The sequence below is a fragment of the Salminus brasiliensis genome, chromosome 20, assembly GCF_030463535.1.
Source record: "Salminus brasiliensis chromosome 20, fSalBra1.hap2, whole genome shotgun sequence".
NCBI classification, from domain to species: domain Eukaryota; kingdom Metazoa; phylum Chordata; class Actinopteri; order Characiformes; family Bryconidae; genus Salminus; species Salminus brasiliensis.
Window position 1 is genome coordinate 10,483,274 of NC_132897.1, and position 27,282 is coordinate 10,510,555.

A 27,282-nucleotide genomic window follows, 5' to 3' on the forward strand; every position below is an offset into this window, starting at 1 on the left:
TGTGAGTGTGTGAGTAAGTAAGTAAGAACCTTCACTTCTTTAAGACTTTAAAATGGTTATTTACATGCAACAAATGGTTCTTTATGGAACCAAAAATGGTTCTTCTGTAGTTCTTCTATCTAACATTGAGTGTGTGGCAGTTCAGCTGACACTCCTGTGAAGAGAGGGAGAGAATGGCCAGGCTGGTTAGATCTGACAGAAAGGCTGTGTTATAAGGAGTGTTTCAGTCTTTTTTTATTTATTTTTTTTAACAGCCACAATACATGGCAATCAGAACTGAGATCATTTACATATCTGCACTGTCTGAGAACATTCTTGTATTTGTAAAATGGCAACTTTACCGGAAGGCATTGTAAAAAGTATTCCAGGTCATTTTTTAAGCGTTTCTATTGGCGTTTGTCATGACGTTTTGCCAGATTCACGCTATGTCATGTAAAAGTTATCCATTATACTATTCATCCTAGAGACTACACCTTCATCATTGTACGTGTGTACAATTGCAGACCAGTGACAATAATCGCATTTTATTGTTGATTAGCGAATAATATATCAGCTGCCAAAATAACGTGCAGCTCACGGCCGCTGGTCTGTCGTGGTGTTGTTTTTTCTTTATTTGCTCTGCTGCAGGGCATATCTAAGTCTCCCAGGAGTCGGATCTCATGGACACGGGAACTCACTCTCGCAGTCATGCAGGGGGATACACCTGTAGCTTAGATACGCAGTCTCCCTCTCTGTCTCAAGCACAGTGTGTGCTGTCTCTTTGAATACAAATTGACGAGCAGTTTGTCAGCAGGCTTTGTCTGAGGATAAATAATGACGTGGACAGAACAGGCATGAGCTATTTCTGGAGTTGATAGGAGGCCAAAAAAATGTAAATCAAATTTTCACCCAGGGATGGTAGGTTTCAGTCTCATCTGACTGCTTGATGTGTGAATTTAACAGCATCAAATATGCACTCACTACAATCACAAGTATAAGTGCTGATTAAGCAGGGGTACAGTAATGACCGTGGATGCAGGGGGAGGGCAGGAGTCGCTGGAGGTGAAGCGCTGCTGTTTTGGCAGCTTCCTCTGGGTATTGCACACTGTTGCGCGTGTTTGCTGAAAAGGCTCAGCTGCATGTGCTCTCTCTCTTGCTCTCTCCTGTGCTCTCTCTATCTTTATCTCTCTCATGCACATTCTCCATCACACTCTCTTGCTCTCACTCGCTCTCTTTACCTTTCTCTCTTGCATTTACAGTATCTTTATCTCACTTGTGCAAGCTCTCTTGCTCTCACGTTCTTTCTCTATCTCTATCTGTGTATTTTACCTTTCTCCTGCACTCTCACTTTCTTTATCTCTCCTGCACACTCTCTCAGTCTCTAGTACTCTCCCTCGCTCTCTCATGCTTTCTTATGCTGTCTTTACCTTTCTCTCTCCTGCACCCTTACTATCTCTATCTCTGTCCTGCATGCTCTCTCTCTCACTCTTTTGTACTCTCCCTCACTCTCTCATGCTTTCTTTTGCTGTCTTTACCTTTTCTCTCTCCTGAGCTCTTACTATCTTTATCTCTTGTGCCCTCACTCGCTCTCTCGCAATATCTCTTTGTCTTTACCTTTCTCTCTCTCCTGCGCTCTTACTATCTCTAACTCTCTCCTGCACGCTCTCACTCTTACTCACTTTCTCACTCGCGCTCAGTCATGTTCTGTCCTCAGCTTTCTCTCTTCTGCACTCTCACTATCTTTCGTGTGCGCTCTTTCTCTCTTGCTCCTTCTTGCTCTCACCCTCTCTCTGTCTTTACCTTTCTCTCTCCTGCATTCTCACTGTCTTGCTCTCGCGCTCTCATTCATTTTGTCTTTTCCCTTCTATCTTCTGCACTCTTACTATCTTTATCTCTCTCCTACACGCTCTTACTCCTACTCTCTCACTCTTACTCGCTCTCATGCTGTGTTGTATGCTTCTCTCGGTCGGTCGGTCGGTCTATCTATCTACCAGTCTATCTGTATATCTATCTATCTATCTGTCCTTTTCCTTTCTTCCTCCCTCCTTTACTGAATCTCGGCTTTACACTCATACTGCAGACGGCAGCAGCATTTATAAATCTGTGCATTTGTGAACTTGTATACCAAACACACACACACACACACACACACACACACACACACACACACACATATATACACACACACATATATATACACACACACACAGCTGGGATAACGCCCTGGGGTTTCTCTTACTGTGTCTTCTTCTGTTTTTCTCTTTCCTTACCTTTCCCTGCTCTGTAGGCTAACCATAAGCCGCTTCAGTCAGGCACAGAGTGATGCTCTACCACCTGCTGCCTTTGTGTGTATGTGTGTGAAGGGTATGATTAGCCTGCATGTGTTTTGTGACCGTTTACTCCTTCCAGGCCGCATAGACGGTGCATAGGTGACATACCTGCAATTTTACTTTCATTGTTGACAAGTGAAGAACAAAGATGCTCTCACACTCAGATATGTTATTTTATATTACATAACCAGATGGTTAAAAGAATAAAACAGAATTAGAGAGATTGTAATAGACTTTTAGTTAATAAAAACTATAACGTCTCACTGATGTAGTAGACAAATGCTAGATTGAAGTGGTGTTTAAAATGTGCTACCCATTCAATACACTCACTTTATGAAGATGAAACCAGAAAAACAGATAAACAGTGAGATATGCTCTTTTTAAGTGAAAATGTCTATAAATTGTTGAATAATCGTCAGCACTTGTATAGTGAGAAATATTAGCTATACTGATAAATTGACTGCTTAATGCTGTTTTGCAGTGATTAAACTGAACGACAACTAAAAAAAGCCCTTTGGACTGCTATATGTCATCACTGCTCTGTTCCTGGTCATTTACATGCAGTTTTGGACCAGAGAACCATTTTCAGATTAAGTGTGAGTGTGTGAGTGTGTGAGTGTGTGTGTGTGTGTGTGTCTGCAGGTTGGCATGGCAACAAGGCCAAGCCCGCTCTTGTCCGTTCACCTGTGCCGTATCTGAGAATGTAAATACGCTTGTTGTGTAACGCTCCTCAATGCAGCGCTGCGCACCGGACGCGTTCTTCTGCTGAGCATTTGCTGCATTCTGGCTGCAGGAGAAAAGGCCGGTTGCCATAGCAAAGCTCTCCGCTTGTGTGCAGGAAGCAGAGCTGGCCGGCTCTTGGCTGGCAAAGCCACTCCTCTGTTATCTGGATCGAACTGATCTGAGATGTGTGTCCCCGAATGAAGAGAATGAGGAGGAGAACTGGTGTTAATTGGGATTAAGCCATAATAAGACAACTTCTCTGTCTAGTCCCCATAGAGAAGTATTGCCTGTAGAATAGGACTCTCTGGAGCACATATACAGGAACCTGTTAACACCATGCATAACGCCAGACGTAGGCTAGAGGCGTATAAAGACCCCCAGCATTAAACTGAGGAGCAGTGGAATTGTGTTATTTTGGAATGATGGTGCCCCACCCTTTTTTTGGGGTGAGTTGGGGATGAGGTGGGGTTGTCATCATCCAACATCCTGACCTCACTGATGCTCTTGTTGCTGAATGCAACAAAGCAAATCCTCACAGCAGTGCTCCAAAATATAGTAGAAGTATTCCATGGACAGTAGAGACAGTGACTTCGAACCCTGTTTTTGTATTTTTTTATTTAAAAAAAATACCAATGAAAGGGTCAGGGTCCCAACATTTTTGTCCATATAGCTTATGTATAATAAACAATATTGGATATCTGTGTCAGCCCACAAAATATCAGTGCATCCTTAGTGTATATGTATATAAACGTTTTTGCAACCAGTATAGACGATATTACCCAGCTCTACTTCCAAAAAGCTTACCTGTGCCCAGGTGTCAAGGACTGCATACTACAGTGGATCTCTAATCTTTGTGGCACCGCTGGTTTTTGGGTGAACTTGTGCTTTCATACTCTACACAGCTCAAAACTGGACTTATGCTGTAATCTTCAAACGAATACTTTTGGTTAGTAAAATTCAGACTTAATGCTTGGGGCTGTCTGGATCCTGGTGCTGCAGCTCCGTGATACTCCCTCAGTGCTTCTCCTGTTCACACACTGGCTCAGCAGTCACCTCAGTCCGACCCAAAAACAAACACTTTAACACTTCAGTAACATCAGAGACCAACAAATTCCTCTCTGGAGCGAACCAGACATGCGCGCACACACACACACACACACACACACACACACACACACACACACACACACACACACACACACACACACACACAGTCTGCCAGGAGGCTGATTGTGCCCATCAATTTAATAGATGAGGAGGAAGTGTCAGTTTGCTCTTTGCAAAGCAGGTTTACCCAGCAGACAGCTCCCAAGAAGATGAGACGTGAAATAACCAAATAAAGTACTCCAGACAGTAAACTGCTTTTATCCATCACACTCCTTCCCCCCTCTAGGATACTAAATACTGCTTATTATGCTCTGTAGACTTTAGGCTAGCCTTGCTGCTTCGTTAGGTAGATGATAGCCTTTCATTCACAAAGCATGCGAGTGCTAACGCTTGTTGCTGAATTTTACTGTTGATCAAACAGCTGCTTGCTCACTACTCCTGTGTTTATGAATGTTTTGCAGGTGAAGTGTCTGACCCTGTTTGTGACCCACTACCCTCCTCTGTGTGAGCTGGAGAAGCTGTATCCACAACATGTTGGAAACTACCACATGGCCTTCCTGCTCAATGAGCCAGAGACTGCAGTTGATGGTACATATGTCCACACATCATCAGTCATTGGGCAAGCCTCCTAATACTACATCCTCCTGCCTGTTTAATAGAATTCAATTAGAACACCCACCAGGGTTAACAGTAATACCTGTCATGTCCCTGGGAAGCGCTAGGGGTGAGGAAGGACACGTTTTTTTACTAACATGGAGACAAACGGTCACAAAGGTGAAAGGCTGGCTGTGCTATGCTTCTTTCAGGCTTCTTTTTTCTTTTTTGCTGTTGTGATCTGATCTGTGACTCAAAAAAACGTGATCCAGTCCAAACCGTGAGTTTTGTGATCTGTTACACCGCCAGCCTGCAAGTTAAATTAGACAGCTAAGTGTGATTGAAGGAGAAGTATTGGATAGCATCTTGCTGGGTGATGGTGAGGGTGTGGTTCATCCTATTGCCAGTTGAACTGCTCTTGGTTCGTTGTGTCACGTGATGGCACAAAGCGAATCTAAAAATCTAAATTAATAGAGAATCTAAAAGGTTCCACACTTACTTCAATTTAACTTTTTTTTCCTTTGTGCCGCTCTTAGTTGACATTGACTCAACAAACAAGAAATATGCTCGCTCGCCAACAAATTGATTTTGTGCATAAGATTTCTTTTGGCCCATTTGTCATTTCATGTTCACACAGTATAATAAAGGGCACAACATTTTATCAAATGGTGTTTAATGGGACATCTTCAAATCCTGACATTTCATAAAAAGTGAACCTATATTAGGGGAAACTAGTGTGTGTAAATCTTGTGACATGCAAAATGAATTGACCATGGCTTTTGATTCAGAGCCTACACAAATTTAAACTCTTATCACTACGTCAGATCTGCAGTGTTTGTTGCAGTATGAAAATATGAAAGCAGAAAGTACTCTCGCTGATTTTGAAATTAAAGTGGTTGAGTGGAACAGATTGAATTTACAATTGAAAACATCATTTGAATGGCAATCCTGGGGCTGAGACTTCCAAAAGCACAGCCAGCATGGGTGATTTATGCATGGCCTTAAGTCTGCTGCATAATAAGCGTTCTTCTCATCCGGTGAACAGTGTGCATATCCACCAGTCAACAGTAGGCTCAGTTCTAAAGTAGCCTTAAGGTTCTGAGGTGCTTTAGTTGGTCACAAAGCAATTGGCGTGATGGTTTGAGGTTCCTTTAGAGGGTGCTTAGTTTATATAAAGGCTAAAGAACATTTAGCTACCTCAGTCTAAGGCATTTAGGGCATTTAGGTGTTTTATCAATTTAGGTGTTTTATCAAACAGAAAAGCATGAGAATTAGTACATATTTAGAATTTCAGTCGTGTATGAGAAGAACTGAGATGAACCATGATGTCATCACTGTTGTTAAAAAAACATTTATTTATAACATTTTACATTTATCTGGGTTTTTCTTTTTTTTTCTTTTTTTTAACGTTATTTAAAAGCACCAGTCGTCTTTTAAAATCCAGGGTGTTAAAGCGTTCATCCTGCACTACTAGATTTACAAGCATTCAGCCACAAGAGCATTAGTGAGGCCAGGATGTTGGATGATCACCAACCCCACCTTATCCCCAACTTCCCAACTTAACCCAAAAGTACAGGATGGAGCACCACCATTCCAGAGTTCCACTGCTCCACAGCTCAGTGCTGAGGGGCTTCATACCCATTTAGCTCATGCCTGGCATTAGGCATGGTGCCAATAGCTATGTTTATCTGCTCCAGAGAGTCCAAGAGTATTGGCAGTACTTCTCTACAGTTCTTTACATTGTGTCAGAATGTCATGGTGAATGGACCAATAGAAATTCTCCAAAATAACTTCCATTAAAAGGCAATAAGGCTTTTTCCTTCTCCTGTCATTTTGGTATTATGAATTTTTGGCATGACAGCAAGGACATGCAAACATTTTGCAAAACAAGGATGCAAACATTTCGGTGTAAAATGTGGTACAGATGGAGACACTTCAGATAAAAAACATTACAAAAAAAGTTTAAAACAAAGGGAAAATATACTTTTTTAAAGATAAAAGAAGAGTAGTTCTTACCTCTGAAGCGATTTTATAATACTCGTTCATCTCTCTCTCTTTTTCCATACAGAGGAGGAGGTGCAGCCAGAGTTCATCACTTTCCTGTATCAGCTGACGGAGGGAGCAGCGGGCCGGAGCTACGGGCTGAATGTGGCACGGTTAGCCAACATCCCAGAGAGCATCCTCAGGACTGCTGCGCTCAAATCCAAAGAGCTGGAGGCCATCGTCAATAGCCGCAGGTACAGTACGTGGGCTGTGTGCACTTGCACAGCTTTCTAAAGCTCTGTATATACAACAAACTAAATCTATGGGCCACAGCTCGACCCATTTTTTTCTTCCTTCCTTTTTTTTTCCCTAGCTACGACCAAATAAGTTTCACTATAGAAAAGCTTAACCTATCCTACACAAACATTCCTGTTCTTTTACAGTGTCTGGTATACTGTGGCTTTTTTTAAGAAGATCATTTTTCAACCTTTTTATACTTTAGAATTAAACGTCTTTGTGTTACTGGTCCTTTTAAGACTGATATACACTACATGTCCTAATGTTTGTGGACACTCCTTCTAATGAACGCTACATTAAGTTGCACTTATTGCTGAAACAGAAGTGTATAAAGACATAGAGCCCTCCAATATTGAGCTGTGGTGCAGTGGAATCACTGTGTTCACTGAAATGATGGGGCTACATCCAATACGTTTGGGATGAGGTGGGGTGGTGATCGTCCAACATCCTGACCTCTAATGCTCTTGTCAGTGAATACAATTCGATCCTCACAGCAGTTCTCCAAAATGTATTAGAATGCCTTCCCTGGACAGTAGAGAGAGATAAAAAAATATGTATTAACGGATGATTTATAAAGAAACTTTTTCTTAATAACAATGAATGAGTAAGTGTCCCAATACTTTTGTCCATATAGCATATGTAAATTATCTCTGTTCAGCTGTAGGCTGGATAGACATACATAGGTAAATGCCTTGGTTTTTGTGACCTCACACAACAATAATTGATTAAAAGTGGAGTTTTAAGCAATATGGAGGGAAACCAGAAGTGGGATCGCTTTAAAAACTTCTTGGTGCTTTTATTTTTAGGACTGTAAAAAAAACCTAACTTAAATTAGTTATTGAATTGAGCTGCTGATGCCTGGCCATATCTATCAGAACATCTATTAGAAAGTTCTGCAGTCCTTGACTGAAGCAGAGAACAGAATGGGTGTTAATTTGCGATGTATGAATGTGCTTTCGCTTGAACTTTGCTGTTGGTTGACTGATTCAGTGGTCTGTAGTGCATATAGCGTTCCTGTGAACGGAGCAGATCACTAGAGGTAGAACACTCAGAGGTCTCTGACTTGCTTTAAAGAAAATAATTTTGAAATTTCCGTCATTTCTAATGCCGTACACACACTGTGTTTGGACCTGCATGAGGCATGTGCATCGGTGTGCATCAGAGTGGGAGCTCTGTTTGCTTTTTTATTAATATCACACAGCTGCTTTCGACTATCATATCTGCCAGGGTTGTAATATCTGTTATCTCGGAGCCATTGAATTGTCTAAATGCAAATTGGGTCATTGCTGTGAAGTGCTAAATCATAACGTCAGTGCTGAAGCAAATGTGTTCCTGCTGCAGCAACAAGCAGTGCAGACTGCTTTCCATAGATCCTTATCATTTACTATTTGTGCAGGCCAGTTGGACCTGTTGCATGCACTTCCCATTAGAGACAATATTTATCTTGGTTGACATCAAAGCACTCAGATTAGCAAGAGTTAAACAGCTCTAGGCATGAACGACGGGACTAAGAATCAATGATCAAATGTTTGTCAACCAATATAATCATAATTATAATAATTAAATTAGCATTCCATAAATAGCAGTTCTGTACATTGGGCCTCATTCACCAACAGTTCATTAGTGGGCTATTTTTGTGGGTTTATGTGCCAGAAATGAATTCAGAATTATAATGAATTATAATCGTAATTCATTTTACATGGTCCTTTACATGATTTCTTACAATAAACAGGCTGTTTTTGTTACTGTGCCTTTAAGGCTGATCTACACTATATCACTATATCAAATGTTTGTGGACTCCCATTCTAATAAATGTATTCAGCTACTTTAAGTTGCATCCATTGCTGAGACAGATGTGAAAATACACATACACACACAGCTTGTCTAGTCCCTGTAGAGAAGAATTGCCGATAGAATAGGACTCTCTAGAGCAGTCCATGTTGTTTTCCAGTTTAATTGCCTACCCCTCTGTTTCATAGTTCTTGCCCATACCTTTTGCCCTATGATGTTAACAGACACATGAAGAAAACCCACTAACAGTTTTCACGACTCATACTTCTCTTATTTTGTTCAATTTACAGGACAATGGAATCTATTATTGTAAGTCGCAAACACTTGTGCAGTTTCATGAATCTGACATGGACTTTTCTCAAAAACAGATTTAGGAAAGTTCTTTGGAGGATAATGGTGAATGAGGCCCAGTAACCCGCTGCTAAACACTGAGGAAAAAGTAAACTGGTCCGTTTCTCTGTCTTTCTCTAGGAATACTGTGCGACGTCTCTGCGAAGCTTGGAAAATCACTAACGGGGGAGCACTGCTCGAATGGAAAAAGTTAAACCTTTAATGAGGGGAGTGCTAAGCTAGTGAAAAAAAAACTGCAGTTTGTGCTAATCTCCGCTCTCCTCACAGTTATGAGCTGCTACTATGAATCCCATTAACATCTCCACCCTTTTTTCTTTTTTGTCATTAGACCATAAGCATTCATAAGGCCGTCTGTTTTCTCTTGTGGGATTATCAAGGTGCTAATTTGTAGAGCCAGTGCATTCAGTATTAGCTGTGCAGGAAAATAGTGCGTACACAAAAAATAATGTGTGTAGAAGTTCTGAATGATGTACAGAACGATGTTTAAATCATTAAATCAGAAATGCTCCTTTGTATACTGTTGTGGGTCTGATTTATTTATTTATTTTTACTTCTTTTCTGAAAGATGTAGAGCAGAGGTAACCTACCATCCTGTAGACTTTAGCTCCAACGCTCATCGACCACACCTGATCCAGCTACTAGGGGCAGTGGAGGCTTGGCGGTTAGAATTCTGGGTTATTGGTCACAGAGTTGTGACTGAGACTTCCATCTACTAAGTCAGTGGTTCCCAACCCGGGTCCTGGAGAACACCCTGCTGTGATACGCAAGGGGAACAATTTCATTGAACTGTACAACTTATAAAGGACTGCAAACATGCTTGAATAAAATTATTTAAACTTCTTGCTAAATGAGGTGAGAGGTGAGGTGAAACCTGTAGGAAGGTACACTCTATGTCCCTTCTAATGAATGCAGATGTTCAAATAGTCCCTGTTGAGACTCTCTGGAGCAGATAAACATGAACTTATTGGCACCATGACCAGTTCGGTGTAACAGAACCCATTATGTACCAAGAATGTTTGTAATGTAGTGCTGCGTGTAAGAAACAGTGTAAAACTAGCAGTCTCTTCATGGCTCATCCAATAAGAGTGTTATAACTTTAACGTCAATGGGCGGGTCTAAACAGCTGTAGTCTGAATAGGTGGAGATGCTGTTTGTAATGTGACCTCACAAAGCCACCGAATTCAGATCAGACGTGGTCTTCATGGGCTTTTTGGACCGAAGAGTGAGCAATATATTTGGAAACCTTTCCAAACTACATCAAGGTCAAGACCTTCTAGATTTTAACCAAGTCTGTTCTGTGTTGTGCTGGACTGGTGAAAATGAGAGAACCTGTTTTTAAAGAAAGCAAGCTTAAACACACCTTCACGATATTAACATATTGGGAACTGCCAGGAAAGAGCCAATTGCTCCTAGTTCCATTTCTGAAGCTTGGACTGAAATGATGGCAACTGATTGGCTTAGATTTCCTAATACTGTTTGAACATATGGAATCTCCCAACGCCTTTAATATTATGCTGTTGGCTTGGCTCAAGGTGGGAGCTGAGGTGAATTATAATGACTCCTCTGGAAAGTGTAAACAGATGGACTGAGGACATGAAGCATGCAGCGGTTCTTCACTACTCTACTCAGCCTGCACCATTTCTTTCAGGAAGGTTTGTCTGCGGTACTTAACACCTAATTCAAATGTGCATTTTTCTTTTTTTTATAAACACTCAATGAAAAATGTGCAAAATGGAACACAATCCGTACTCTCTACACTGTTTTCCACAGGTGTTTTTCTCCTCTTTGTTGCTAAGCCCAGCATGCTAAAAGACAGACGGGCAAGGAAAGTGTTGAAGCAAGGTGACTTGGAAAGTGTGTGTGTGTGTGTGTGTGTGTGTGGGGGGGTGGGGGTGGGGTGGGGGGGACAAAAATACAGCTGGGCTCAAAAAACAAGCAGATGTAAGTGCTAATAAGTGCAGGCGCTCCATTATCCCACACTTCTGTCTGATCTAACACCTCTGCTTTTCCTGTTCCATTTATTGTTTCACATTTCCACTCGTTTACAGCACATTTTCAGACGTCAGCTCTGATGTCAGGTGAATGTGGAGTGGAATTTGGCAAAAGGCTGAGAAATGTTCTGATTATGATCATTGCACATGATGCTGAATCCCAGCCTCTGAACGGTTTCTGTGAGATATTGGGTTCATTGTGCAGTATGATACCATCTTGAGTTTTTAATGAAGTCCTGCACTTTTTCCACATCGCACTGATAACAAGGAAGATAACGGCACGGTCAAAAAAACACTGTACCTCCAGCACAATAACCGTGTAAGAGAAAGGAATCATTCTGAATGTTAAAGGTGTAATATACTATATTTATAAAATTATTTGTGCTAAATTATTACACACTAAATTATTTAGTGTGTAAATAGTAAGTATACTATCTGGACAAATGTATTGGGACACCTACTCATTCACTGTTTCTTCAAAAAGTTTTTAAGAAAGAATTTGTCCTGCTTTTGTTGGAGTAACTGTCTCTACTGTACAGGAAAGAAGGGTTTTCTACTAGAATTTGAAGCATTGCTGTAAAGATTTGATTGTGTTCAGTGACAGAAGCACTAGTGGTGCTATAATGCAGAATGACCACTCCCCACCTCATCCCCAACTCCCCGGCTCCTCCCAAAGGTACTGGATGGAGCACCATTGTTCCACAGAACACAGTTCAACTACTTCACAGCTTAATGCTGGGTGGTTTTATACACCTCTAGTTAAACATTAGATGAACTCTAGTTTAATACCCTTGATTTCAGAAGAAACAATGGATGAGCAGGTGTCCCAATACTTTCGTCCATATAGAGTATGTTGTATACACTGGTCCCTTGCACATGTGGCTCCTATGGTGCCTTCCTCTAAATTAGCTGATTGGGCAATAAAGGTTGCAAGCCCAGAGCTATGAAACAGTCTTCCTGTGTGCCTGTATATCTTTTTCCATTTTTTTTAAATCTCATATCTTTCAGTTTTCTTTGGTTGATTTCATAACCTCATTTACTGGTTCTGCATTTCACACCATATTATAATTGTTCTGTTCCTGTGTGTATTTTGTTGTCTGTTTTTGGTCTTCTTTATTAAATGTGTTTGACATTAGATACACTAGCGTGTACCTGAAGGACAGTTGCAGTTATTACACCTTTAAATAAAATTAATTACAAAAACCTTATTACTCTTCCAATAAGGTTTCACACTAGATGTTGAAACGTTGTGGGGATTTCATTGTATTTGGCCACTAAAATTACTGAGGTCTGGTGTAGGTGTTGATAATTAGTTCTGGATCACAAACACTGCTTCATCTCATCCTAAAGATACTGGATAAAGCTCCATAACTCCAGAGAAGGCAGGGCCACTGCTATTTGCTGTATTTTATGGAGATAAACAAGCTGTGTGTGCTGTTGAATGTTTGAATGCACTTGTATGTTTGAGGGCAAGTTCCATTGATTTGTCACACTCCTGCCAGAATTCAAATGTGATATGTAAACATATTGAGTCATTCAGGTTTAGTGTGAAATGGATCATGGAGAAAAGTACTGATTTCCTCTGCAGTGGTGGTGATCGGAACCATGGGTCACAAGATTTAAGCCTTAGGCATTTTCTCACAACTATATACACATAGACCACTTAGGCTATGTAAGGGGCAGTGGTGGCTCAGCGGTTAGAGCGCCGGGATATCAATAACAGGGTTGTGGGTTCGATTCCCGGGCTCGGCAAGCTGCCACTGTTGGGCCCTTGAGCAAGGCCCTTTACCCTCTCTGCTCCCCGGGCGCTGGAGTTGGCTGCCCACAGCTCTGGGTGATGTTGTTATTTACTAGTGTTAAAGCGTGATGGTTAGAATTATGTGCAGGTGTGTTGGCCTACTTGTAGGAACACACCTGCACACCTGCACATAATGGCGTGACCATCCCTTTGGTTGGCTAACGGCAAAACACAGGAAACCCTGCTGAAGGAAACAGCTTGGCCAGCTCAAGCTGCTCAAACTGGTTTAGCTGGTGGACCAGCTTAGCTCTTGACCAGCATCACCAGTATGACCTACAACACCAAGCTGTCATGCAAATGCTATCCAGGTGAAGAGCTGGTTAACCAGCTAGCTTACCAGTTGAAGAGGTCAAAAGTCCTGCCCTTCACCAAGATGCCACTTTCACTGAACTGTGTTAAAAATGTGAGAAATGATTAGGGGTGGGGCTATAGGATCAAAAGGGATAAGGGACTGCAGTATAGGTTGACCAGGGAAGAGTTATCTAATGTCCTGGTGTATTGATTTAATTTTAATATGTTTATTTTCTTTATGTACAGTTTTTTTGTTGTATTTTTTAATGATGTGGACACGAATAAATTACACAGAGGATACCTACCTGGAAGTTTTGAGCTGTCCTTTTGCAGGGTCAGCCCCATTCCTACACTCAACCCACACATACACACAGAGTTGGGTTATTTATCAGGGCGGTATTCAGTATTTCAGTACTGTCTGGGAGTAGGCTTGATAAATTGCATATGAGCATTTTTTGACTGTTCCTACATAAAAATAAAAAAAACTAAACAATTTAGGATACTCAATAAATGCAGTCTGTGTAGCTTGATGCACTAAATAGAGGGTTGTCTCCACTTTTAGGTAAGTAGAGTACTTTTTCAGCTGCATTTACAGAGTAATAAAGACCAAAGGTCCGAGCGCTTCGCTCCGCCTACTGAGTTAAAGACGCTGCACCGCGCGTGCGCAATACTAAACGTAATCCAGGCGCGTGCAAAGCGCCCTGCGCGCTGGAAAAAGGGGCGCTGTGTCTTTAAGACGCTGTCAAATCCGCTTACAGCTCATCTGCAACCGTGATTCCCTTTCACCGTCTGTCCGTGTGTTCAGACTCGCAGGGAAACAGACGCGCGTTTCACTTCTGAGGCGGAGTTCAGAAAGTTTCACTCTGCGCCAAAATGGACTGGACGGTGAACTCTTTTGGATAAGTCGCTCGTGAAGTTCCGAGGATGAGTTGAGTTGCGCGCGACGGTTCCCCCTCAACTCGCCAACTCCTCCGTGCGCCTCACTCCTGCTGCTTCTGCCGTAGCATCTCGTCGTTCGCTGGTTTCTCTCACACGCGCACACGCCGGAGAGAGAGCGAGCGAGAGAGAGAGAGGAGGGTGATGGTGAACGGCTGAAAGCTGCGCGCGCCCTCCACTCCCCCCCTTTACCTCCCCGGGAGTGACCGGAGAAAGGGAAAATGCAGAAGAGCGTTCGCTACAATGAGGGCCACGCTCTGTACCTGTCCGTGGTGGCGCGCAAAGAGGGAACCAAGCGCGGCTTCCTCAGCAAGAAGACGACGGAGAACAGCCGCTGGCACGACAAGTACTTCGCCCTCTACCAGAACGTGCTCTTCTACTTCGACACGGAGCAGAGCGCGCGCCCCTCGGGCATCTACCTGCTCGAGGGCTGCACATGCGAGCGCGTCCCCGCGCCTAAGGTGTCCACCGGCAGCAAGGAGACCCTGGACAAGCTGGTGAGTGAGCGCAAAGCGTGCGGTTTGGAGCGGCGAGCTCTTTAAATTAGCAACTGTACCTGGACGAGATGAGGGATGCTGGAATAAGTGACCCCCCCACCCTCTCTAGCCATGCGTCCCCGGGGTTATTTCACAGAGGGGGGGTGTTTACGCGGATAACTTGAGCCAAAAGTAAGGACTTACTGGCAGGAGTGCCCGTGGTTCCCTATTGGATGATCTTGAGGCACTGTCTAGTCATTTTGCTGCGTTTTTTTACGCGAATGCCCCTCAGCTGCCCCTGAGTTGACTCTAGAACCTTCTTACTTTCCTAAAACTTTTTCTTAATAAGCTTTTTAACCGGCTTCCACTTTTTGGCATTTAGCCAAAGCAAGGAAATTGACAGATCAGAAGTGTCAGAGATACCTGCACCAGGGGAGGGTCTATAAGGGGATCTTCTATTAAAAGACCCCTGAAATGATCCCTTTTTGAAAACTGCCAACTGTACAGAACCATGACACGTCGAAGAACCATCTGAATGCTTGAATGATCCTTTGCTTGATTGCATGCTTCTTCCAATACATGGAAAAGCCCTTATATAAGGTTCTTTATGTAGACCATCTTTTAAAAGGTGTAGCACCAAAAATGGTTCTAAAAGTGGTCCCTGTTGGCGTAGGGTGTAGCTGGTTGCAGAACCTCCAACTGGGTTCTAATAGCAATTGTTGAGTATATCACTACATTCTTAAGGGGTGAAAAAGGAGGTTCCACATAGTGCAGTAAAGGTTTTTTTTTTTAACTTGTATAGCACCATATAGCAAACCATCTACAAGAGGAATGAAGAACCACTGAAGCAGGCAGATAGAATAGACTGTATTATAATTACTATATTATATATACTAAAATATATATGTTTTTTAGCTTCATGGCACTTGCGTGAGCAGCAGTTTGCTGCACCAGCCACTCCAGATCCTTCCACAGCTTTATTCGAATCCCCCGTCCACCTCTTCAACCCTAATTTTGGGTCTGCTTGCACAGTTTTGTGGTTCACCTTCACTCTTCTAGGAAGCCAATTTGAATGTAGCTTAATCCTAATACTGCTGTAGTCTTAGTGTCATTTTCTCTGGGCATGGATTAAAACATACCTTACCTAAAAGTAAATGGAAGCTTGTGGACATCAACATCAACATCAAGCATGGAATAGTGTGCAATAATAATAATTTGTATTGGTGGTTATGTACTTTAATTTAGGGGCCCATAGTCCTATATTTTTATACTTTTCAGCCAATCATAACATTAATGTGACTTAAAACATAGCCAGAATTAGTTTGTACATGGCCTATTTTGTAACGCGTAGAATAAACAGGCGATTTTGGTTTATTGTGTCTATGAGATCACAGTTATCACTGTGAAAGGGACACGATCCTTGAGGAACTTTTGGAGGTCCTTCAATTCTAAACTGGAGGAACCCTTTAAGATGCTTCGAGGAACCTTCAAGGAAAGATTTTTAGAAGAAAAACGTTTCTTGAAGGTTCCTCCAAGCAAGGTTTAAACTAAAAAGCCTCCAAAGATTCCTTGAGGATCTTGTCCCCTTACCAGTGTATGTAAATGACCCCTGCTCTCATTGGCAGCGTGCTATTGTGCCTCATTCAATAAGTGCTCTGGACTGAAACTTATAACCTGAATGTGAATGAAAATGGGCAAACTACTGACCAATTAGGTGGATGCATGTAAAGGAGTCAGTAATACTGTTTGTAATATGGTCATTTCTGACTGTTCTTTGTGTTTAATCCATTTAAAGTTTCAGTTCACTCTGGGCTTGATCTTTAAGCCAGTCCTTAGTATATACCCGGGCCAACATGTAGATATGAAGTCAAACTTTGACATTTCCTGAAATTTAAAAAGTGCTCTTTATTTTCTGTTTTGCCACTTTTAGGTCTTCTAAGTGTAGACAATGCTGAATTGCCTCAACAGGTATTCATTGTTTTCCTGCTGCATGCTTTTATTGTAGGCATGTGGCATCATACCCTGTAGAAGGGCTTCATTTGAGTCGTTTTGTAGAGATAACATCTCTCTGATCAGCAGGTGTAGCTTTTGACAGTAATGACCAGTCTTTAGTTGAAGGATGGACATTGTAATGATGTAGACTGGGCAAGGCAGAAGGAATGTGCTAGAATCAATGAAGGATTACATGGCTGTTTGCCTCTGATAACACAGTGAGATATATAGACAACCCTAATTTGAGGTGAAAGCGTCTCATGTAGATTACACAGCATATTAACCTGTGGGCTAAGAGAAGTATCACGGGGGAATATGCTTGAATCAGATCAGCCTTTTTCGGCATTAGCCATGTGGGAACTGGTAGCGTTATGAAATGAAGATGGATATAATAACATATTGGTGATGATAATGCTGTTGGCAGAGTAGCTTTTTCCTTTGTGCCGACTAGCAGCAAGTTCTAATGTTGTTAGATAGTGGTGATAATTTGTATTTTTTTCCGAGTAAGTTGTTTCCTTTGGCAGTTAGACATGACATGATGCACTTTGACAAACCCTGGGTGCTCAGTGAATGCTTATGATCATCCCAAGCTTCATAAAAGCACTAGTAGGCCTGTTTATGCTGCGCCATTGGAACCGGTGTGGTGACCGTGGTGGTACTCACTGCTAAGATGCTCTTCTGAGTGATGCCATAGAAAAAACGCTGGCAGGTGAAGTGAAAACAATTGATTATCCTCATCTGTCAAGCATCTGTCAAGGGTCGGGATATATTAGGCAGCAAGTGAAGAGTCACTTCTTGAAGGTGATTTGTTAAAAGCATGAAAATGGGATAGGGTAAGGATCTGAGCCACTTTCACAAGAGCCAAATTGTGATGGCTAGATGATTAGGTCAGAACATCTCCAAAACCTCAGGCAGGAATTGTGGGGTTTTTCTGATATTTAGTGGTCAGTATCTACCAAAAGTGGTCCAAGAAAGGACAACCAGTGAACCAACAACAGGGTCATGGGCAACTACAGCTCACTGATGTGATCCATGGAGGCCCCACCTCACAGGACTTAAAAGATCTGCTGCAAATGTACGTTTTGATGCCAGATACCACAGGTCACCTTAAGAGGTCTTGTGAAATCAATACATGTAGTCAGTATTGGGCAGGTGGTGTTAATGTTATGGCTGATCAGTGCTCTGTATCACTTTCATCAACTGTCAATCTCTATATAAAGCAATGTAAGCTAGCTAACACTGCTATACGAACTATGTCTTGCAAAAAATGGCCCCAGTAGCTAATGTTTGATAGCAACATCTGTAATATATCAAGCATTTCCTAAACAGCACTACTTTAGAAATCACACTATTGTTTCTTATAAACAGCATTATCATGATCCACATGCATTTTTACACTTATGGGCTTATAGCCCACGTTTTTCATAGTGGTAATTAAGCCTAATTACTGTATTACTAATTAATGAACTTGGCTAGTTTCTGAAATTACTGAATCATTTGTGAATCGAGTGTATTCTGCAGAGACATCATTAATGCTCTTTTCATGCTCTTTTGATTGGAAACCATGACATTGCCAAAAAAGTTTGTTGGCAACCTTCTTCTGGACAGTTTGTCCATGTTACTCTGTATTGGAGAGCAAGTCTCATGTGCCTTTAGCATTCTTTACCAAACTGAAAATCTATGTCAATGGTCTGACTCATTTGTGCCCAGTTTTAAATACGGATACGTATGGAACTTTGTGTCCGTACTTTTATTTGTGCAAGTCCTGTAAAAGTGGTATAGAGCAGTTCCACTGGAAATCGTGGGGGCAGTGTAGCCAGTAGTTCAGATGAGACACGACTACTGCCATATTGGACACCACCACCACTACCACATTGGACACACTGGACATGACGAAGAAGAAACTTATGGCGTTTACACCATTTACGGGTATTTACACTGCTGCCTCTTTCATATTTTCTTTCATTATCAGGACCTCCTATACTGTCGCCATGTTGTCAGACGCGTTTGACTATGAACTGCCCTCTAGTGGATGTATTGCTTAACATCCATGCCAACGTAAAGGACGCATGGAAGTATGTGGGAAATGACGGCTATGTCGTTTGAAGCGGACGTCTTAATTTTCGTTCGTAAGGGAGTATAAATGAGCTACCTTCCCGCAGACTTTGCATTTAACCCTAATCCACCTCACCTGATCCAACTAATTACAGCCTCCAGAAGTCCTTGGTTAGGGTGTGTTTGATTTGGGTTGGAGCTGAAACCTGCAGGAACGTGATTTTTTTCAAGTGCAATTCAAAGTATGTGTGTGTAGAGGTTTAGTAGCTGATGTTCAGTTTGTGTAGCCTATGCTTTAATGTAATCTTCTCTACTGTATATATTATTATAACCGTAGATTAGAAAACATAAAGGGAATGGTTAGATAAAAGGAAAACATAAAAGTGCATATAAAATCAGCACTGATATTTAAATTATTATAATATTCCATAATATCAGTTTTCATAAAAGAGCCGTCTGTTAAGATGAGAGATTCCTCTATAGCGCCTCTCCAAAGAACCCTACTTTTAGTGAATGGTGACTCTACAGATTCAAGTCAGTTTGAAGGAAAATCAAGACATCAGATGTGGAGCAGGCACATTTTCTGTTATAAAATATAAAGTAAACAAATATTCCACATTCTGAAGAATTATGGATTTATCTGAATACCTATCTGAACTGACCAAAGCATTCAGGTGATTCAGTGTAGCTTTAGTGGCCAGGTCTGACCTCTCTCTTCTGCAGGAACACAGTCGCTCAGCAGCTAGAAGCCTCCGCTTAATCACACACCCACGGACGCCCACACAGCTGCGTATGTGTATGCACATCGACACACACACACACATGCACACGCACATAAATAAATCTAGACTGGCCCACAGAGAATGCTGGCTGTTATTCTGAGGTGCTGCAGCTCCTGAGGAGAATATACAAGGGAAAAAGCCTCAGAAGACACAACTCGTTACCAATAAACCTACTAGTGCAGAGCATTAGTGCTGCCAACAGGTGCTTTTTCAGCAACGGCTGCAGGACTGTAATCAAAGCCATAACGGTTGTGGTTCTGTTCACATGGGCTTTGAAAAAAGGTGGCAGTTTATGGTAGTTGTTAAATAACTGGCGAGGGCTGATATTACAGTGAAATGGAGCAATTAAACTCATGAAAACTGCGGAACAATCAGATCCAACCTCCAGTCATTTGGGACCTTTGCTATTACCTGTTGCATTATTGGGTATTACAAAAGTTTAATATCAAAACAGACATTATATGAGATAATAAAAACGGTTAGGCGTTTATGTTTGTACAGGTCAAAGTACTTAACACCAGAAATGTGTCATGATGTGTAGAAACCAAACATTTAGTTGGGTTCAGAAAGGCCAAGCATCACAAAATTAAAAGGAAAGAAATGTATGCTTTCTTACAGTAGTACAAATAGTGCAGATTTCTGGCCAGAGTGACCTTTATTTAAATCTTGGTACAGACGTTGGAGAATGTAGAGTTGAGAGTAGGGCTGGGCAATATGCAAGATATGATATTTTATTGTATTGTGATGATTTTGATGATTTTTATACACATCATATGACTGTTATACACAGTATCGTGATATAGTATTTTTTTACCATATGACCCAGCCCTTGTTGAGAGTCTTGCCCAAGGACTCTTATTGGCGTAGTATGGTGTGCTTTGTAACTGGACATATATGAAGTAGAACAAGCTGGGTATTGGCTGAACATGCAAACAGCCTCTAAGATTGAGTTAACCCTCACTGAAGGATTTGCTGCAACACAAAAAGGAGTTATTAATGAAATGACCTTAAGAAAAGTGATTACACAACCAGTCATCAATATAATCTGTAGATTACTTGATTATTAATATAATTGATATTGACAGCCTTAGAGAGTAGAGCCACAGTGTGATGTGTTACTGGTATGGTGTCTTCTGTGAGTTGGATAAGAGTAACTGGTGTAAACAGTTACAGCATGGCTGAAGGAAAAGCAATCTCCAAGCTTTTTCCTTCATGGAATGAAAGGCCCATGTCTCACAGTGCATTGTTTTGCCACTTGTAACGGTATATTTTAGGCTGAAAAAAGTGGGAAAAGAGGAGACATGGTGAGAGAACTGCTTTTGTAATGCTTGAATTTGGCAGAATATCAATTTACTACCAAGATACTGCTGCTTGACATATGTAACAGTAACTAGAGGATATACTGTACGTGTCACACGACTTCCAGAGCATTAAGACTTATTCAGATAAGTGGAGTTGACCTCCACAGTTCCCCTGAACTGCCATATGTTAACACATTCCAAACACTGTAGAAACTGCATGCTGTCTTTTTTATAGCCTTCCCCTGCCTTGTGGCATTGATTAATTTAATTAAGCCTGTTTTTGAAGACAGTTAGTACTATAATATATTATAATATATCATATTAAATGCTCCCCAAATATGTTACAGTAACTACAGCAGTCTATGCATGATCCATGTACACGACACATCACTACCAGGGCACAGCTGCTGAAGAAGCATCACTACAATGAAACACAGGTCTACACATATCCAGAAATTTCATACATGAGAAGAGTGCTTCAGGCCTCTTAACCAATGAAAAAAAGCCTCTGGTCTAATGGCTAGTTTAAACGCCCTCGCTGCTGTTTACCATATATACAACTACATTTTTTTTACATCCACTTTACCTGTAGATTCTGTAATGCTCAATAGACCTAGCATATAGTAGCTAATTAAGGGAACAGGTTATCTGACAAGCAATCAGTGTGATAAATGAGGGAAATAGGCTGCATATTACAGAGGCCTGTGTGGATCATCATCCGTAAGAAGCTCAGATAATGAGTCAGGCAGAGGAAGAGAGAGAGGGGGGGGGGGGGGTTGTGGTAAAGTAATAAAGCATGTCTTATGCACAAGTTTGAGCACCCTTGACCAAATGACACATTTGTTAATGAGAAATGGTAACCTAGTAAGTAAGTGATATAATAATTAAAATCATCAGTGTGGCTTGTGCAAAAGTGTGGGCACCAGAGTCAGGATTTAGTAATACCCCCTTTGGCTGAAATCACAGCTTTCAAACACTTAATCTAGCAGCCAAATATCTTTTCCCTCCTTTTTTTTTTTTTTTTTTTTTTTTTTTTTAGTTCTGAGACATTCTTGGGTCGTCTTGCTGCACAGCTTGCTTAAGATCTATCCACAAATTTTCGGTGATATTTAGGTCAGGGGACTATGACTGTCATTACAAAAAAATGTCTGTTCACTTGGAGAGTTTTCTTGGTCTTCCAGATCTCATTGCGACCTCCACAGTTTCTCTGAGTTACCATTTCTTAATAACAGTCTGCACTGTTGAAACAACCGCAAGCTGAAACGCTTGGCTATCTTCTAACAGCCTTCCCCTGCCTTTGTGGCCGTCAGTAAGTTCAGTCTGTATGGATCTTTAGACAGATACTGAGAGGAGCCTCTGGTTAATGAGTGTTTGTTAGAAGACAGATGACAGAGAGTCAGATAATATAATACTTTATAAGTCTGATGAATGTTTGGTTTAATTCTTATGGTAAGAAAGGCAAAACTAGGATTTGCTGAAAATATCGTGTTTTATGCTATGATTAGCCACAGTGGCAGAGTTTAATATTTCTTTATTAAAAAAAAAAAAAAAAAAAGACAAATATTGTACTTTTGAACAGTAAGAGAGTTGATTATCGTTGTGTTTAAACTATGTTTAGTGCTGAGGCTCAGTTTATAGTCTGCGGTGACTGAGAGTTAAGTCAGTGTTTCTTCTAGAAATGTATTTACATTTTACATTTATTGCATTTAGCTGACGCTCTTATCCAGAGCGACTTCCAGGGTTACTCATATTACAGAGGTGGGTCAGTGTAGCGTTAGGAGTCTTGCCCAAGGACTCTTATTGGTGTAGCGCAGCACAGTCACCCAGACCGGGAATCGAACCCCAGTCTCCCACATGGTGTGGTAGCTCAGTGGCAGGTAGTGATGTTATCTGTTGCGCCACCCCAACCACACAATTTATGGTCTATCCCACTCCTTATTTTGTTCACCCATCCACAAACGGATTGTTGTCTATGGTTGTAGACCATTTACCATTTTATTTCTAACATATTCTAACATGGGGGCAGTGGTGGCTCAGTGGTTAGAACACTGAGTTACTGATGACAGGATCATGGGTTTGATACCCATGTTCACAAAGCTGCCACAGGCCCTTAACTCTCTCTGCTTTCTGGGTTCCACAGCTTAGGTTGCCCATCACTCTGGGTATGTGGGCTTGCTGTCCACTGTGTGTGTTCACTCACTAGTGCGTATGTGCTTTGTGTGTGTTTACTGCATGGGTGGGTAAAAGGTGGAATTCAAATTCCATCTGTCACCAATACAAATTGTAAGCTGTCAGTATTTATTGTATTTGAACCACCTTTTTGCATAGTTTGCCCTATTATTTTGTACATTCTAATTGTCTACATGTTTAATTTAACATCTTGCTTTATAGCTAAATATAGCTTTAGGATTTGACAACCACTACAGCTTTTAATTTCTAGCGTGACAGAGGTGTATTTCTGTCCCATTACATCAGATTTTCTATGCATGATGACTGTTATTCCAAGCTTTCATGTCTGAGCTTACAGATTTTGACACCTCGTTCATGATCGACTGGCACTGTAAGTGTGACACATGCTTCTATTAATGTCTGATGTTGAAGTTGGAAATTCTACCATGTTTTACCATGTTTTTCAGCTAAGTGTTCCAACTGTGTTTGATAACTCAGCCTCATGTTGTGCACCATGGGGAATCAAAAAATCAGTAACATGTCCAACATGTCAACATTATTTGGGCATATATAGTGCAAGCATTAGTTTATCTGTTCTGAGTTAGTTATTAATGAAGCTCTCGTGGTTCAGTATTACTTCTTCACATCTGCAGCTTTACATTAACGCTACTATCCAGAACAACTTATATTTGAGGGCTGTTACACAGAAGTCTTTCCCAACATCTCCCATTTATATATTCAACCTTTTTTTGTTACATGTGTATTTCAGTATTCAAAGTACACTATATGTCTAAATATTTGTGGACACTAATAATTGCATTCAGCTACTTTAAGCTGCACCCATTGCTGATGCTTGTCTAGTCCCTGCAGAGAAGTACTGCCAATAGAATAGAATTCCCTAGAGAAGATAAACATGATCCTATTGACACCATGTCTAAAACCAGGCATGTGTTAGAGGGGTATAAAGCCCCCCAGCATTAAAAAGTGAAGCAGTGGAACTGTGATGGTGCTTTATGCGATAATTTTGGGATGAGTTGCGAAGCTGTGGATGAGGTGGGGTGGTGATCATTCAATATCCTGACCTCACTAACGCGCTTGTCACTGAATCCAATTAAATCCTCACATCAAAGCTTCAAAAGCTAGTAGAAAGCATTCTCTGAACAGTAGAGACAGTTACTCCAATAAAAGCAGGATAAACAATTTTAATTCCCTTAATTTTGGAAGAAATCAATGAACGTGCAGGTGTCCCAATACTTTTGTCCATATAGTGTACTTGTGTTTAGTTTACAGTGACTTGCCATTAATATTACAAGCAGATTGAAGCAGCAGTACAAGTGTTTCTTCTCAATTTTTAAAATGCATGTTTTTAATGAAATGCAGTTTCCTAAAACATGATACATCCCCAAAATAATTATCTGTGGACTTCCATGAGCCCGAAACCTGCATCTGTAGGCTTTAATGGAGCCTAGACCAAGAGGTCTTGTACCGAAGATGGCTGTAATGGCTTCAGTTACATATGTCTTTACTGTGGGTAGTGTCATGTGCAATGTAAAATTATATCAAACACATCATGCTACTGCTTTTTCGCTGCTTGATACAAAAGGGAAATCCATGACATATCTACCAGAGGCAGATTCCATTTGCTCAATAACATTTATTTTACCACAATGTTGGATCTTAATATCATGACATGTTGGCTCATTGATTTCTGGTGAAAATGGTGACCTTTTCTATTAATTGCAGAAATATATATATATTGCAATGTCAGTTTCTTCCATTATTGGGCAGCTCTAGTAGTATAGAGGACACATATCCTCACCCCCAGCATTCAAGCAAATTTCAAGCAAGTGCAGCAGTAAAAAAGTCCCAGACGAATTATAAGATTATGTAAGACTGAATGCATTCTATTCTTTAGCAGGATTTAACCTGAGAGTACTAACACATCTGCTGCATGGAATGTTGCACTGCTGCATTTGTATTACATTAAGTGTTTCTAAAATCAACGTTCTGCGCTCCACGGAAGAGTAGAAGGAGGTCTTTTTTGCTGTATCTTACTTTGCAAGCAGGTTTGAGCACATTTGAAGGAAAATGCACTGTTCCTTAAATGCAGCCAAGGTACTGCCTTAGAGTTGCACTGGCATAACGTTCCAATCTGAGAAATGTGTAGGTGAGAAAATCCCTCATAAGGCCTAGAGCCTGTGTGTAATGGCGAATGTAATAAACAGTAATGAACATAATCACCTGACCTTTTTTATGTTCTATATTTCACTCCATGGCTTGTTTTACTGTTATTTTAATGACTCTGTTAACAGCGAGATAGCACACAATAATATTTTTTACAGCATGAGCAGATACAGTATGCTCAGCATAACTAAGATAATGGGGCAGGGGTTGTGCTGTTGCTTGTGGAAAACAGTGGGCCTAGCAGGGGGGGCAGCAGGGGGGGCAGCAGGAGGGCAGCTGCTTTGAAAAAGACGCACATGGCACTGTTTTTGATGGGAGTATGATCAATATAATAACATTTACACATTTTATGCTGTATGCTTGCTGGTAGTTTCACCACTCCAAGTAGAAATGTTGTATACTTTACTATACCTTACTGGAGTAATTATTTTTCAGCGGATGTTTTACTTTTACACTTACATTTTCACATCTGCACACGTCACGTCACACTCAAGCAAGCACATAGCAGATGTATGTAGCCTAGTATGAAGATGTCCGTGGCAGAGACTCAAGAGAACTCAAGTGAAATGTCCCAACTAATCACCACATTTACGTTTTTAATAAAGGTTATTGATATCATGCCACTGAAGTTTGACTTATAGGCCATCTACTTATCATATTTTCCCTCCATGAAACATGTTAATGCTCAGTAGTGCACATAGATGCTCCTTTAATTTGATATGCATTCATTTTCAATGGGCATATATGCAGCTTTTAAACCCTAGTATCTACACTTCTACCTGAGTAATGAATGTGAATACTTTTGACACATTTGGTTTTTATGCAGTTTCCTATTTTAATTTTACTTAAATAATGCATCAGCTCCATTCTTTAATGTGGAATGGAAATTCGTGTAAGAAATCAACATCTGCCTCGTACGTAGGGTAGCCTCCAAGATGTACTCTGTTACCCACCTCCAGCTCTCTCTGCAATCTGTACTGACCATTTTTTCGCATTTTGTCAAACGCTATAAAAAATCAGAAAACCTCAGTTGGAAAGTGTGAGATCTGCTGCGACTTTAAAAGACATGTAGTGTACTCAAGGCTTTATTCAACTCAAACTACTCAAACACTCTAGCTGTTGTCCTATAGGATGAAATTCGCGACTAACATCATCACATCATTTTCTTTGCTGCTGCTACTGGTCATCTAATCATCTAATGATGCCCATCAAGTGAAAGCAGTGCATAAATTGTGCACATTTTGAGTATTTAGAATTGGGTAAACTTATTTTGCAAAAAAAGAATACACTGTTGATGAAGATAAGCTAATATCTTGACGGCCTTTTATGATGCAGAGTTGGTCAATTTTGCTTTTGTTCAACCCTGAGAATTAGTTATTGTCTCTGTCCTTTACTGGACCTGTCCAGCATAACATGTTGAACAAAAATGTTCATGTTTTTTGGGGGGGAACTTTCTAATGCCTGTGGCAATTCGAAAAGAGGCAGTGGCTGGCTTCATGTATGTATCAGGGGTGGGATAATTGGCAGTACCAAATTGGTAGAAAAAGGTAGAAAGGGTGGAGTAGGGAGGGTGATGAGGAACACATGCCTCCTCCGACACATGAGCTATCCAGCCCTTCCTCTTTTCAAACTGAATCCTATGCAACATCACTGGGCAACCAATGCTTTCAGAGGAATGCACAGGATAGCCGGATATGCCAGCCAGCATCACACTGAAGTGATATGTGGAGAGAACTCTCTCAGGCTCTGGCAGCATGACCACGGAATCACACCAGCAATCCTCCGGTCATAGTGGCAGTGCCTCAGTCCGCTTCAGACCAGATTTTTTTGGCATGAAAGAAAATTTTAATTAGCATGTCAATTTGGCACCGATCTCGCGTATTGACTCACCCATAGAAACCCTCACTACATGTGGCCCTAGCAATGTAAAACCGTACTGAAAGTCGGTGATTTTTTCATGGCCAATTCTTAGATATGCAGGACCTCATTCTGTCTAAAATTACCAAAATTATTGAGCTTTACTGAAATTAGACATTTGGCTTGTTAACATCCCCTGTCCTTTAGCCTAAAAGTACGTTAGTACACTGGATAATAAAGTGTGTTATAGGATAACATCATATGTGCACAGTTGAATGGTTAGAAGTAATGTCTG

At 41.1% G+C, this 27,282-nt stretch overlaps 2 protein-coding genes across 4 annotated transcripts in view; both read left to right on the forward strand.

The window, feature by feature from the left end:
- The window catches only part of msh3 (mutS homolog 3 (E. coli)), a 65,365-nt gene extending 55,695 nt beyond the window's left edge, over positions 1-9,670 (forward strand). Inside the window, exons 22-24 of the mRNA XM_072664835.1 lie at positions 4,601-4,727; positions 6,802-6,970; positions 9,276-9,670. Coding sequence (XP_072520936.1) covers positions 4,601-4,727; positions 6,802-6,970; positions 9,276-9,357 — 378 coding nt within the window. The 3' untranslated portion in view covers positions 9,358-9,670. The remainder of the gene's footprint in view (positions 1-4,600; positions 4,728-6,801; positions 6,971-9,275) is intronic.
- Positions 9,671-13,965: 4,295 nt separating this feature from the next.
- rasgrf2b (Ras protein-specific guanine nucleotide-releasing factor 2b) overlaps positions 13,966-27,282 on the forward strand; it is a 76,907-nt gene continuing 63,590 nt past the window's right edge. For 2 of the 3 annotated variants that reach the window (XM_072664382.1, XM_072664384.1), the window contains exon 1: positions 13,966-14,668. In XM_072664382.1, the coding sequence (XP_072520483.1) occupies positions 14,393-14,668 (276 nt within the window). In that variant the 5' untranslated portion in view covers positions 13,966-14,392. The remainder of the gene's footprint in view (positions 14,669-27,282) is intronic. The other variant, XM_072664383.1, reaches the window with a different exon arrangement.